This window comes from Aedes albopictus, chromosome 2 (genome assembly GCF_035046485.1).
Source record: "Aedes albopictus strain Foshan chromosome 2, AalbF5, whole genome shotgun sequence".
Classification (NCBI taxonomy): domain Eukaryota; kingdom Metazoa; phylum Arthropoda; class Insecta; order Diptera; family Culicidae; genus Aedes; species Aedes albopictus.
Genome location: NC_085137.1, coordinates 419,361,610 through 419,373,611, shown reverse-complemented (window position 1 = coordinate 419,373,611; position 12,002 = coordinate 419,361,610). Strand labels below are relative to the sequence as shown.

Below are 12,002 nucleotides of genomic sequence, written 5' to 3'. Positions count from 1 at the left end.
CCACAAAGCCTCCCAATTCCTCTTCGGAGCCAAATTATCGACCCTGAGGCCCAGGTAAAAGCCTGGGTGGCCACAATAGGGTGGCCCAATAAGAAGATTTTCTAACAAGCTGGATGCGGAACCGTGAAGCTAACTGGCGTGAACGGGTGCGGAGGCGCGGTTGATGTGACCCTGCAGAAGGTGTTGTACGTCCCGTCGCTGAAGAGTGGGCTGATTTCCGTGAAAGTGCTGACAGCAAAGGGTTTCCATGTGGTGTTCCGGAAGAACGATTGTGACATTGTGAATGCAGCCGTTGAAGTGGCTGTGAAGGGAGATCGCCGAGGTAGTTTGTACCAACTGAGGACGGCCGAGCATGCGCTGAAAGTAGTTGGAAGGAGCAACGGAAACCGTCGGCGACGCCGGAAATTTGCACACCGAGCCTCGATATTAGTGAGTGAAACTTGTGAAGAAGCTAGCCGCCCGGAGGAGGTGGCTGTAACGCGGAAAGGATCGGCTGTGACTGTGAAGCCTTGTGCGAAGCCGAGTGAAAGCGTAGCTGTGAGTGATCCGGATGACGACAATGATGTGTTCTATGACGCAATGTGATAGTTTGCGGAGGATCCAGTCCGGTTGAGGAGGAGTCGTAGGAAGTGTTTCCGGAATTGCGATGTAGGATGTGCTGGAGTCGGAACGGTGAATAAGTGAAAAGTATTGGCAGTGATACTTTGCCAAAGACAGACATCACCGTGACTAGCACGTCCGGAAAAGTGAAGCGACTTTGTTTTGGTGGATAGTTGGGGTTCTGCGGGGTTCAGCAAAGGTAAGGCCAACCGTTGGAGAAAATGCAACGGTCGTCCGGTATTCGACCTGATTGCCGAACCCCCTAGTGTCGACCTAATTGCCGACACCCCTGATGTGCATGTTTTTGACAGTCCGTTTTGTGCACGTTACCAAGACAATGACAACAGTTGTATACCAAAGATCTTGTATGTACTGTATGTTTACTGTGGAATAAATAGTCCTGTTCAACGACGTAGGTTGAACTTGCTCGAACTTGCTCCATCTCGCTCTTTCCCGTTTGTTGACAAATGGGTAAGAGTAGGATGCAGCAACTTCGAGCAAGTTCAACCTACGTCGTTGAACAGGACTAATGTTTATCGCTTGACGACGGAACACTTGAGTTTTTCTCCCGCGATATTTTTCCGAGTTTCCCGGTGGTGTTTTCGCGTTTCCACGCATTATCCGCTGCGTACCTGTTCGCTTCGTCTAACACTCATGACATTGCTTCCAGGATTCCTCATGGAATTTTTTTAGATGTTTTTTCTTCAGAGTTTTAGGATTTTATTTTCAGGAATTCTTCCTGGGGTTAGCTCTAAAAATTTCTCCAAAGATTTACCCTGAAATTTCCGCCGGAATTCCTCCAGGAATTCATTTAGAGAATCCTTTAGAAATTTCTCCAAAAATTCCTCCAGCAATTCCTACACGCATTCCTCCAGGAATACCTCCATGGATTTCTCCAGATGCTCCTCCAGGAATTCCTCTAGACACTCCTCCAGGAAGGTCTGGCTCCAACAGCTTTTCCGGGAATTGCTCCAGGCATTCCTCCAGGAATTCCTTCAGGTATTCCTCCAGTAGTTGCTCCAAAAATTTAGGGATTACTCCAGAGATTCCACTAGGCGTTCTTCCAGACATACCCTTTAGAAATTTCTCCAGGATTTCATCCAGGAACTCTTCCAGAGACTCCTCCAGGAATTCATTCAAGAATTCCTTCAGGAATCATCCCAGGAATCCCTTCAGAAATTCCTCCAGGAATTGATTCAGAAATTCTTTCATGAATGCTTCCAGAAAATCAATCTAGGAATTTCTGCAGGAAATCCGTCAGGAATTACCCCAGGAATTGATTCAGGTATTTCTTCAAAAATTCCCACAGTAATTCCTTCAGAAATTTCTCCAGGATTTATGAAAATCTTCCAGAAATTTCTCCTCGAATTACTCCAAGATTTTTTCCAGGAATCCCTCAAGGAATTTATCCTGGAACTTCTCCTCTAGGGATCCCCTAATAATTTCACCTGAGTTCCTCTAGGGTTACATCCAGGCATTCCACAAGGAAATGCTACATTTATATCTTCAAGAACTCCTAGAGGTATTCTCCCTGGAATTCCTTCTGAGATTCTCCCAGGAGTTCCTCCAAGAATTCTCAAAGGGTTGTTCTCCAGGAATAGCTCCGAGGATTTCTCCAGGAATTCCTTCGAAAATTCCTATAGGAATTCCTCCAGAAACTCCTCCATGGATTCCCCCAGGAGTTCCTCTAGAAATTCCTATAGGAATTCCTCCAGGAATTTCACAAGTATTTTTTTTGAAAAAATTCTCCAAGAATTCATCCAGGAATTATTTCAGCAAATCCTGCTGTTTTCCTCCAGAAATTTCTTCATGGGTTCCTCCAAGAATTCCTTTAGGGTTTTCCTCAGGAATTCCTCGAGGATCTCAATTAGGAATTTTCCAGCGATTTCGCCAGGAATTTGTCCAGACGTTCCTCCAGGCATTCCACCAGAGATTCTTCCAGGATTTTTTTCAGGAATTCTTCCCATAACTCCTCCTGGTATACATCAAAAAATTCCTCCAGGAACTCCTCTGCGAATTATTTTAAGATACCTCCAGGGTTTCCTCCTGGCATTCCTGCAGAAATTCCTCCAGAAATTCTTTCAGGAACTCATCCAGGAATTCAGCCACGAATTCCTCCAGGAATTCCACAACGGATTGCTCTGGGATTTTTTTCCAGAGATTTCTCGCAGAATTCCTCCAGGAACTCTTCCATGGATTGCTGCAGGATTTCATCCAGGAATTTCTCCAGGAAATCCTGTAGGTATTTCTTCACAGATTCCTCCAGGTATTCCTTCAAAAATTTGACTTGGGATTTCTCCAGGAATTTTTCCACGATCTTCCCAGGAATTCCTCCATGGATTCCGCCAAAAGTTTGAACAGAAGTTCCTGCAGGCATTCCTCAAGGATTTTCTCTAGAGATTCCTCCAGGGATTGCTTCAGAAATTCCTTCTAAGGTGCCTCCAGAAATTTCACAAGGAACTGTATCGAAAATTTCTCCAAGATTTCTTCAAAAACTTCTGTAGTGATTCTTCGAGGAATTCCTCCAGGAATCCCTATAGGAATTCCTACTGGGTTCCATTCAGGTATTCATGCAGGAGTTCCTCCATCTTTTGAAAAATTCATTCAGGGATTGCTTATGAAATTTAAGAAATTTTTCCATCATCTTTTCCAGGGATACACCCAAGAATATCTCCAGGGGTATTTTTCGAATTATTTCAAAATGTTCAAAAGGAATGTTAGAGGAATTCCTCCAGCGAATTGTATTGGAACTCTTTAAGATAGTTTCAGAGGGCTGTATACAGGATCGTGGAAATTCTCCAAGGTGTCATCCAGGAATGCTTTCACAATTTTCTCCAAGAAATCTTTTGGCTGTTCATCCACGGATTTGTTCAGGAATCTTTCCATGAATTCTTTCAAGAATGCCCCAAGAATCCTTCAAGAATGCCCCAATAAAAGTTTATTTTTTTCCAAGAAAATCCTTCAAGAAGTAATCCATTGATTTTTCCAGGGATGTTTTGAGGGTATTCTTTTAGAAAGTCCTACAGAGACTTTCAGAAATTCCCCCAGAAATACCACAAGAGTTTCTTCCAACGATTATTTTAGAACTTATCCTGGGATTCCTTCAGGAAATTCTCCAAAGATTTCATTCCTAATATGTAGGGCTCTCACCAGAAAATTCTCTTGGAATTTCTCCAAAAAGTTGCCTTAAATTTTTTCAGGAACTCCTTCAGGAAGCCTTGCAGCAGTTTGTTCAGTTTACTCAGGGATTCCAATTGAAATTTTCACAATAAGTCCTCCGAGAATTCTTCCAAGCAACACACATGTCACAGAAGAGTCACGGCAGTGCATATTTTGGTTGCGAATAAGTCACTCAGTGAGTTACTTTGAACATACATATATAAGTACCTATTTTCTAGAAGCGTGTTCAGCCATTTCTGCAGGGAATCCTTAAGAAATTATACCAATATCCAGGCAAGACTCTTTTGGAATTCTCTTCCAGAGTTCACTCCCGGAGTTTATCTACGGAATGCACCAGGAATTCCTCTATGAATTCTTTCTTGAATTCCTCCAGATATTTCTTTTTGAATACATTCCAGCGATTCGCCATGAATTCCTTCAGGTGGATTCCAGCATTTTTCCAGGAATTCCATTATTAGAAAGTTCTTCGAAAATTCTTCAAGAATTTCTCCAGGGATTCCTTTCAAGATTTCTTAGAGAGATACCTCGAGGGCTCTCTCCAGCAATAGTTTCAAGGCTTTTACGAGAATACCTTCAATAATTCATCTAAGAATCTTTCCGGGAATACGTTGTAGTAAGCGTAGATTGTATATCGAAATAATTATGTTTATCAATACAGGGAATCCTAGGTTTACATATTTAGCATTATATTTTGTGCCATTTTATGTTTAGTAGGATTGATGTTGATAAGGGAAAATTACAATTTTAATTAGCATCACATCAATAAATTGATCGCGCTATTTTAGAGTGTACTGTGTGCCAAATAAACATCGCACAGCTTGCGTGGAAAGCTTTCGGTTTGGGCTTTTGAAGAAGCTTTTCGGTGTCTGGCTTCGGTTCGAGTGCGTACGAATGAACCGGGAACGGGCAGCCGTTGATGATGTGCATGTGACCGACGCGTGAAGTGAATGGGATGAAATGATTGAGGAATGTGCGAGAGGGAGATGGATAGATGACAGTGCGTGGACTCGGGATCAATGATTACGGGACAAAAAGCACTTCAGTTTGTTAACCAAGTTTGTGTCGTACGGACGTTTCATGCGCAGCGCGCGAACGGGAGTTTCTGTCGAGTTCTGCGTTTCGTCGGATTTTACCACGGAACGTGAAAATACTTCATACGTCAATGAATTAACTACATCGGCTGTTTTCCTACTCTCCGCATCGACAAATGTGGCGCTTGCTTCTATGCGCGAAAAATCGCTAAAAGTAAATCGCAAAAATATTGTATGGCGAATATCATCTAAAGGCAAATTCTTCAAAGTGGAACACATTATTCGAAAAAATATTTGGTAGTGGTTGTGCACAATGGTGACCACTATTAAGCCTACCAAATATTTTTTCGGGAAAAGCTTTGTATTTCAAGTAATTCAAGTTTAGATGCATTTCGCCATACAAAATTAAATTGATTTACTCCTGCTGATCAACTGTGGCTGAGCGCAAAGCAGGTAGTCCATTGGTATATTCCATCAGGAAGTCTGGGTTAGTCTCAAAAAGGGTTCGTAATTTCCAAAAGAGTAATGCTATGACCACAGACGAATTTATACAGACGTAAGAGTGCGGTACAAACCACTAAAAATTTTCGGTACCATGTTTTCTTCTTCTTGCTGGGCAGAATTTTTTCGAGGGGGCTAGTTATTACCATTTTGCGGTAGTTTTTTACGCATTGGTTCACCCCTTTCATAAGCTTTTGACAGTTTTTCGCCGCTTTCGCCGCACAAAAAAAGTCTTGTTTGTTTACATATCGACCGGTTCATCCACCGTCATGAAAAACCAAACGTCTGGATGCCACACACACGGGCCTTGTCAACACATAATCCGGTGCACATTTCGAAAATCCACCCGTCGGCGAGATGCGTTTTTGGTCCACCTTTTACTGACGTCGTAGCGTTTCCTGAATCAGTCCGGTTTTACAATTGATACTTTGCCGGCCAAGCCCTTTAGTCCCTGTATGTGTCGGTAGGCCAAGTCCTCGTTGAATTGCAAATGAACTCGAAAAAATCTGTATCCTCTTCCATCGTCTTCGTTACACATGATCACGTCACATGATCAGATGCGCTTCCAGCCGGTTCGTTTATGCCTATTTCACGAATTCTACAATGTTATCCGGATCGAAAATATCCGCCCCATAGAAGGGATCAAAGATCTCCGGAGATCCCGTTTTTCACGGTGTTCCGGGATTCTATTCGACCGACTTGCGTTTTGGTGCTGCTGGAGAGGTAGCAAAAAGCAGAACTTACAATTTTTTTATAAACAAACATGTTGATGACAAGTCGCTTGACAGTTCGCTCATTTCGCCCGTTCAAGGGGTCCAGCAAAGCGCGCTGATTACACAAAGCGAGAGGGGCTTACCAAAGGGTGAAAATAAAAGTGGTACCGAAAAAAACGATTACTGCTCCGTCTGTATCTTCGTTTGTGCTATGACTTCTTACCAAAGTTTTGTAGATATTAACAAAAAAAAAATGGTATGAGCTTCCGAAGAAATAATGCTCGAGTAAAGAAAAAGCCTTACCCTTTAAGAAATTAGCCACCGCTACTACCACCAAGCTGATTTTTTAGAACAGGGTGCGCCGTTTTTAGGCTCCTCCGCAACACAGTTTCCGTTACCGGCAAGTACTCGATATGGGCCTGACAAAGCAGTTGCTGGGCCTCCCGTCGGGTGTTTGCTGATTTACAGGCAGAAATCAAGCACTTGAGAGGGTTTGTGCAGCCTTGCGCCTTATGACCTTCACCTCAACATTGCTTACAAAGCTTGCTCATGACAGAGTATTTACAACCCCATGACTTGTACCCCGGTTCAAAACACCTAAAGCAAACCTCCGGCGGTTCGTGTATGCCTTGATGATGCATCGATCAGTCCACATTGAACATACCTAATTCAATAAGCTTGTTAATATCCACCACAGGTAGCTGAAGCAAGGACACCTGTATCCCTGCCGGGCCTTTCCGTAGCCGGACAGCTACGGTGACCACCTGCACTTCGTACTGTTGCCGTAGTAGTGCCGTGACAAGCTCTTACGCGCCCCTGCTATCGTCCAGGATTTTACCTGTAGCGTCGCTTCAGCGCTCACCTTGACACACTTGACCTTGCCACAGGCGTGCTTTTCAGGACGCCTAGTCGGAATCCGACTAGTTGGCATTCATTTTCAAGGTTGACAACTTCCTGACACTACGTGGTAGTTCCTCACCTGACGGCTGCCTCACACGCTTCTACAACTGCTTAACGTACGCAAACGCGTCTGGGTACCCTTCCGGCACGCGAATGAGAAGGCATTTGTCTGGATAGACTTCGTAACCTTCAGTTTCGCGACCATTGCTGCCACCGCAGTCGCCTTGATTTTATCATGGTTCTGCTTGGCAGTCATAATTGACTCACGAATTCCCAACAAGGCCTGCTTAAGGTTCTTGCTGATATTCGACTTCCAGGTCAATGCTGGAGTCAAGCTGTTGAGCAGGAAGCCTCTATCCACATACCATCCTGTTCTTGTTAAAGGAAATGGGTTTCCTACGCTGGCACAGCTATCTCATCCTGTCTCTGCTCTGCTTAGAGAAGACCAACGTTGTCTTTAGATTCGCATATGCAATGGCGGTTGTTTGAGTCACTCTATTTAGGTCGTATCGAAGTGCTTGTTGGTACCGCACCGTACATTGTTGGCTACGGAGAGTATTAGGGCACAGGTTGACCATTGTCAGGTCGAAGCTAGAATCCCGATAGGTCCTGATGTCTATAATGTCGAAGAAGTGCCGTTCATAAATCAGAACGTGGTAGATTTGGGATTCCGTCTGCTGAGATGATTGATAAGGGAGTCTGTGTCTGTGCTATGAATGAGCATGTTCTTGGAGCCGGCAAATTCGTAGGTCATTCTTGTTCGTCAGCTGGTAGGTGCTTAATTTTCCAATCATTGGTCTGAATGCCTCGTCCTGACATAGACGATTTGGATTAGGCAACGATCTTCTTCGCTTTCAAGCTGCATATACCTAGAATGCGTCTGGAGCTTACACTATGTAATTCGTTAAAAAGTATTGCGCGAATATTGCAAAGAATATTGTGATATATGTTGAAATTTCACTGACCTCAATAGTTTGTAGGAAACCTACTTTATTCTCATCTAGTTCCGTGTAACCCAAAATCTTTGCATATTTTCAGGTGTTCGCCATTGACGATCCCCGGGGAGTACGATCGCATCCCGGTGCACAAGTACTCAGTCACGGGTGTTGAACCGTGGAAACCGAAGAAAAAGAAGAAACGAATCATCGTCGAGGAAGATGACGATGATTACTACGATGACGATGATGATGATGATACCGAGTACGTAATCGTCAAGAAAGCCAAGAAACCCAAGAAAACCAAACACAATCGTTGGAAACGTCCGCACATAGTGTACAGACACCGAAAGTTTCCACTGAACCATCGTCAGGAATCGGACTACGAAGATGATGCCGAGTATGTGACGGAACAGCGGATACACAACCAACGGAAACCGCTCAAGGTCATTGTCGACGATTTCGACGACCGGAAGATCTTCAGTCCAAGTCCTCATTTCAATCACCATCACCACACGGTGCAAAAATTCCAGCGAAGACCTCACACGGCCGTGATCAAACGAAAGCCTTCGCGCCTCACGGATTACTTTGAAGACTACTATGATCACCAATTTAGGGACGGTACCGGATTCGCCAGCCGACATGATGATCTGGTAGATCTCGATGGGCTGCCGGCGGTACATGAAGCTCTAACCGGAGAAACTGATGACGATCGCAACGCCGCAAATATGACAACGTCTTCAACGGAGTTCAACAAGCTGATGGAGTCGTTCCCAAGTACTGAACCATCGTCCGGAGAGTCACGTCACACCAAACGGGATATTAGTAATTTCTTGGATGATTCCAGCGAAGATCTGGATGGTTCACAGGAAGATGACTTGAACAGTGACAGTCCGGATGAAAGCTCTAGCGATGGAAAGAAATACCCGGATAAGAGCATGCTGAAACTGGGGACTGCCGTTACACAGAAAAAGGCAAGGGAAAAGGCAGTCTTCGAAATGCCACGAAAGGTAGACAATCCGTATTCCAAGTGGAGCCGGTGGTCCAAATGTACGGCGAAGTGCACCACTCGGAGATTCAAGTAATGGCTGAATTTTTAGGTTGACTAGCGTTGAAGTTCATGCATTTTTTATCTTTGTTCACAGACGATGTAAGATTCCGTCCATCTGTAGCAACGATATCATCCGAGAGGTTGCCTACTGCTATACTGAGGGTAGTTTCTGCGAGGAATGGATCGGTAACCAACTGTACCAGAACAATAAGCCCCAGCAAACACCGACGACGGCTGTTGTCGCAACGACCCCGAAACCCACGAAACCTGCTCGAAGTCAAGCGGTAGCACCCTATCAACCAGCAGGCCGGGCCCGAAACGACTTTCAGGACAACTCGATAGCACAACAACCCGCGGCCAGTCGGAGAGGTTTCCTCCAACCGGAATACATGCCGCAGGAGTTGGCCTGCGGAATTCCGGCGGTACGAGGGAAACCGAAAAAGTATCTATACAACATGCTTCGTATCATCGGCGGGAAGACGTCTCGCCGAGGACAGTGGCCATGGCAGGTTGCCATCCTAAATCGGTTTAAGGTATGATGTTAACATGGTCATTGTTGTATCCGGACGGATAATTCCGCATTCTTATTCTTTCACAGGAAGCCTTCTGCGGTGGAACACTAGTCGCTCCACGCTGGATCCTCACAGCGGCGCACTGCGTCCGCAAACGGCTCTTCATCCGTCTTGGAGAGCACAATCTCCAGCAGTCGGACGGAACGGAGATGGAGTTCCGCATCGAGTTCAGTATTAAACATCCACGGTACGACAAAAAGACAGTTGACAACGACGTGGCGCTGCTGAGGTTGCCACGTGACGTTGAACGATCTACCTATATAGGCTATGCCTGTTTGCCGGAACGGTTCCAAGCCCTACCCACCGGAAATACGTGCACCATTATCGGCTGGGGCAAGAAGCGGCACAGTGACGAGGCAGGAACGGACATTCTGCACGAGGCAGAAGTGCCGATCATCAGCAACGATCGCTGCCGAGCGGTGTACCACGACTACACCATTACGAAGAACATGTTCTGCGCCGGTCACAAACGGGGCCGCGTGGACACGTGCGCCGGTGACAGTGGAGGACCGCTGCTGTGCAGGGACTCGACCAAGGAGAACAGCCCTTGGACGATATTCGGAATCACCAGCTTCGGCGATGGCTGTGGAAAGAAGAACAAGTTTGGTATTTACACCAAGTTGCCAAACTACGTGGACTGGATTTGGTCGGTGATAAACTGCAACGGAAACTGCCGAACGTGATGGGTGGCGAGAGAGATACGAGACGAGTAGTAGAAAGTGCAAATGTGAATGAGAGAGAAGGGTACAGTGCGAGGACGGATTTCAGCTGAATTTTTATGTATAAATTACGAAGCTTCTATGATGTAGAGAGATGATCTTCTTTTCACGATCTTATATTTATTGACGAGCGGTACGAAATTGAGCTCATTAATTGAGAAGATCTAGCCGTATCAATAAATTTTGTGCTAGTTATTTATTAAATTACTGTGTATAGTACTTCTACGAACAATAAAAGTGATAATTTAAAAACAGTTATCGACACATTGTATTATTTTCCAAATAAGTCTGACATAGAACTCAATTTGCAGCTGCAGCTTTTCATCCTTGATTGTGCCCAATGGACTTATCCACCGATGAACCGAATTCATCGCGGTCCGGGAATTTTGACACTAGAGCGGGGTCGTTTCCAATCAGAATCATTCAATTCTGATTGGAACGACCCCGCTCTAGTGTCAAAATTCTCGGACCGCGATGAATTCAGTTCATCGGTGGATAAGTCCATGGACTTATCCACCGATGAACCAAATTCATCGCGGTCCGAGAATTTTGACACTAGAGCGGGGTCTGTTCCAATCAGAATCGTCCAATTCTGATTGGAACGGCCCCGCTCTAGTGTCAAAATTCTCGGACCGCGATGAATTCGATTCATCGGTGGATAAGTCCATGCTCGCCAGATAGACGAGTGCACCGATGAACTGAATTCATCGCGGTCCGAGAATTTTGACACTACAGCGGGGTCGTTCCAAATCAGAATTGTTCAATTCTGATTGCAAATCAGGCCAAACATTTCAATAGGTTCTATCTGCATTTGAGAGGCTCTCTTTGTTCACTTTTTCTTTCAATTATTGCAATGTAATGGTACACTTTTCAACTATTTTTACAGTACAAATCAAAAGACGATTGTTTTGACCATCGTTCAATGCAAGGAGACAATCATAAAAGAAATAAACAGCTGAGATATTAACCAAAGAGAGGGAAACCAAAGAGAGCCTCTCTTCTGCAGATAGGACCTTTAGACATGTTTGGCCTGAAATCTTTCACTTCTGATTGGAAGCGACCCCGCTCTAGTGTCAAAATTCTCGGACCGCGATGAATTCAGTTCATCGGTGCACTCGTCTATGGACTTATCCACCGATGAACCAAATTCATCGCGGTCCGAGAATTTTGACACTAGAGCGGGGTCTGTTCCAATCAGAATCGTCCAATTCTTCGTTACACCAACAAAGCTAGCCGTGAAAATGTTTGACAATTCTCAGGTCATTTTGACAGACCACGCACATGCACGAAAAAGACGGATCATATTGTTGATATAAAATCTCTACTCACTACATTTGGTATAATTTTTGTTCCCTCAGCATCTGATTATTTTCATGTCCCAACCAGAAACCCAAAAAACCATACATAATATAAATTTTCACACAGCAACATCAGAGCATGATAATCTAAGTGCTCCGCAGCAATCCATGAAAATTTTGGTTTGTTTTGAATGGTTCTGTTTCTAAAAGTGTTTTACAGTTTTTTTTTCGAACCGAGCGATATTATTCTGTTTACAACGATGGAAGCTTTAGTAAAGGCACATATAAAGTAATAAATGCTTGCATTATTGATTGCTATAATGCTTTTAACATGGTAATGCAATGAAGCATTTAACAACGGCCCTATAGAACTATACAGAACTGTCAAAATCTCGTAATGCTTCAATGCTTTCATAATGTAGATTAAACGCTTCATTACTTGACAGATGTAAAATAAAAGTTATGTTGCATTAGCTAAACTATAATACGATGGAATTAATGT

General features: G+C 44.3%; 1 protein-coding gene across 1 annotated transcript in view; it reads left to right on the top strand.

Moving 5' to 3' along the window:
* The window catches only part of LOC109426755 (uncharacterized), a 171,240-nt gene extending 160,780 nt beyond the window's left edge, over positions 1-10,460 (top strand). The window contains exons 3-5 of the mRNA XM_062853545.1: positions 7,964-8,941; positions 9,006-9,444; positions 9,510-10,460. Coding sequence (XP_062709529.1) covers positions 7,964-8,941; positions 9,006-9,444; positions 9,510-10,166 — 2,074 coding nt within the window. The 3' untranslated portion in view covers positions 10,167-10,460. The remainder of the gene's footprint in view (positions 1-7,963; positions 8,942-9,005; positions 9,445-9,509) is intronic.
* Positions 10,461-12,002: the final 1,542 nt, after the last annotated feature.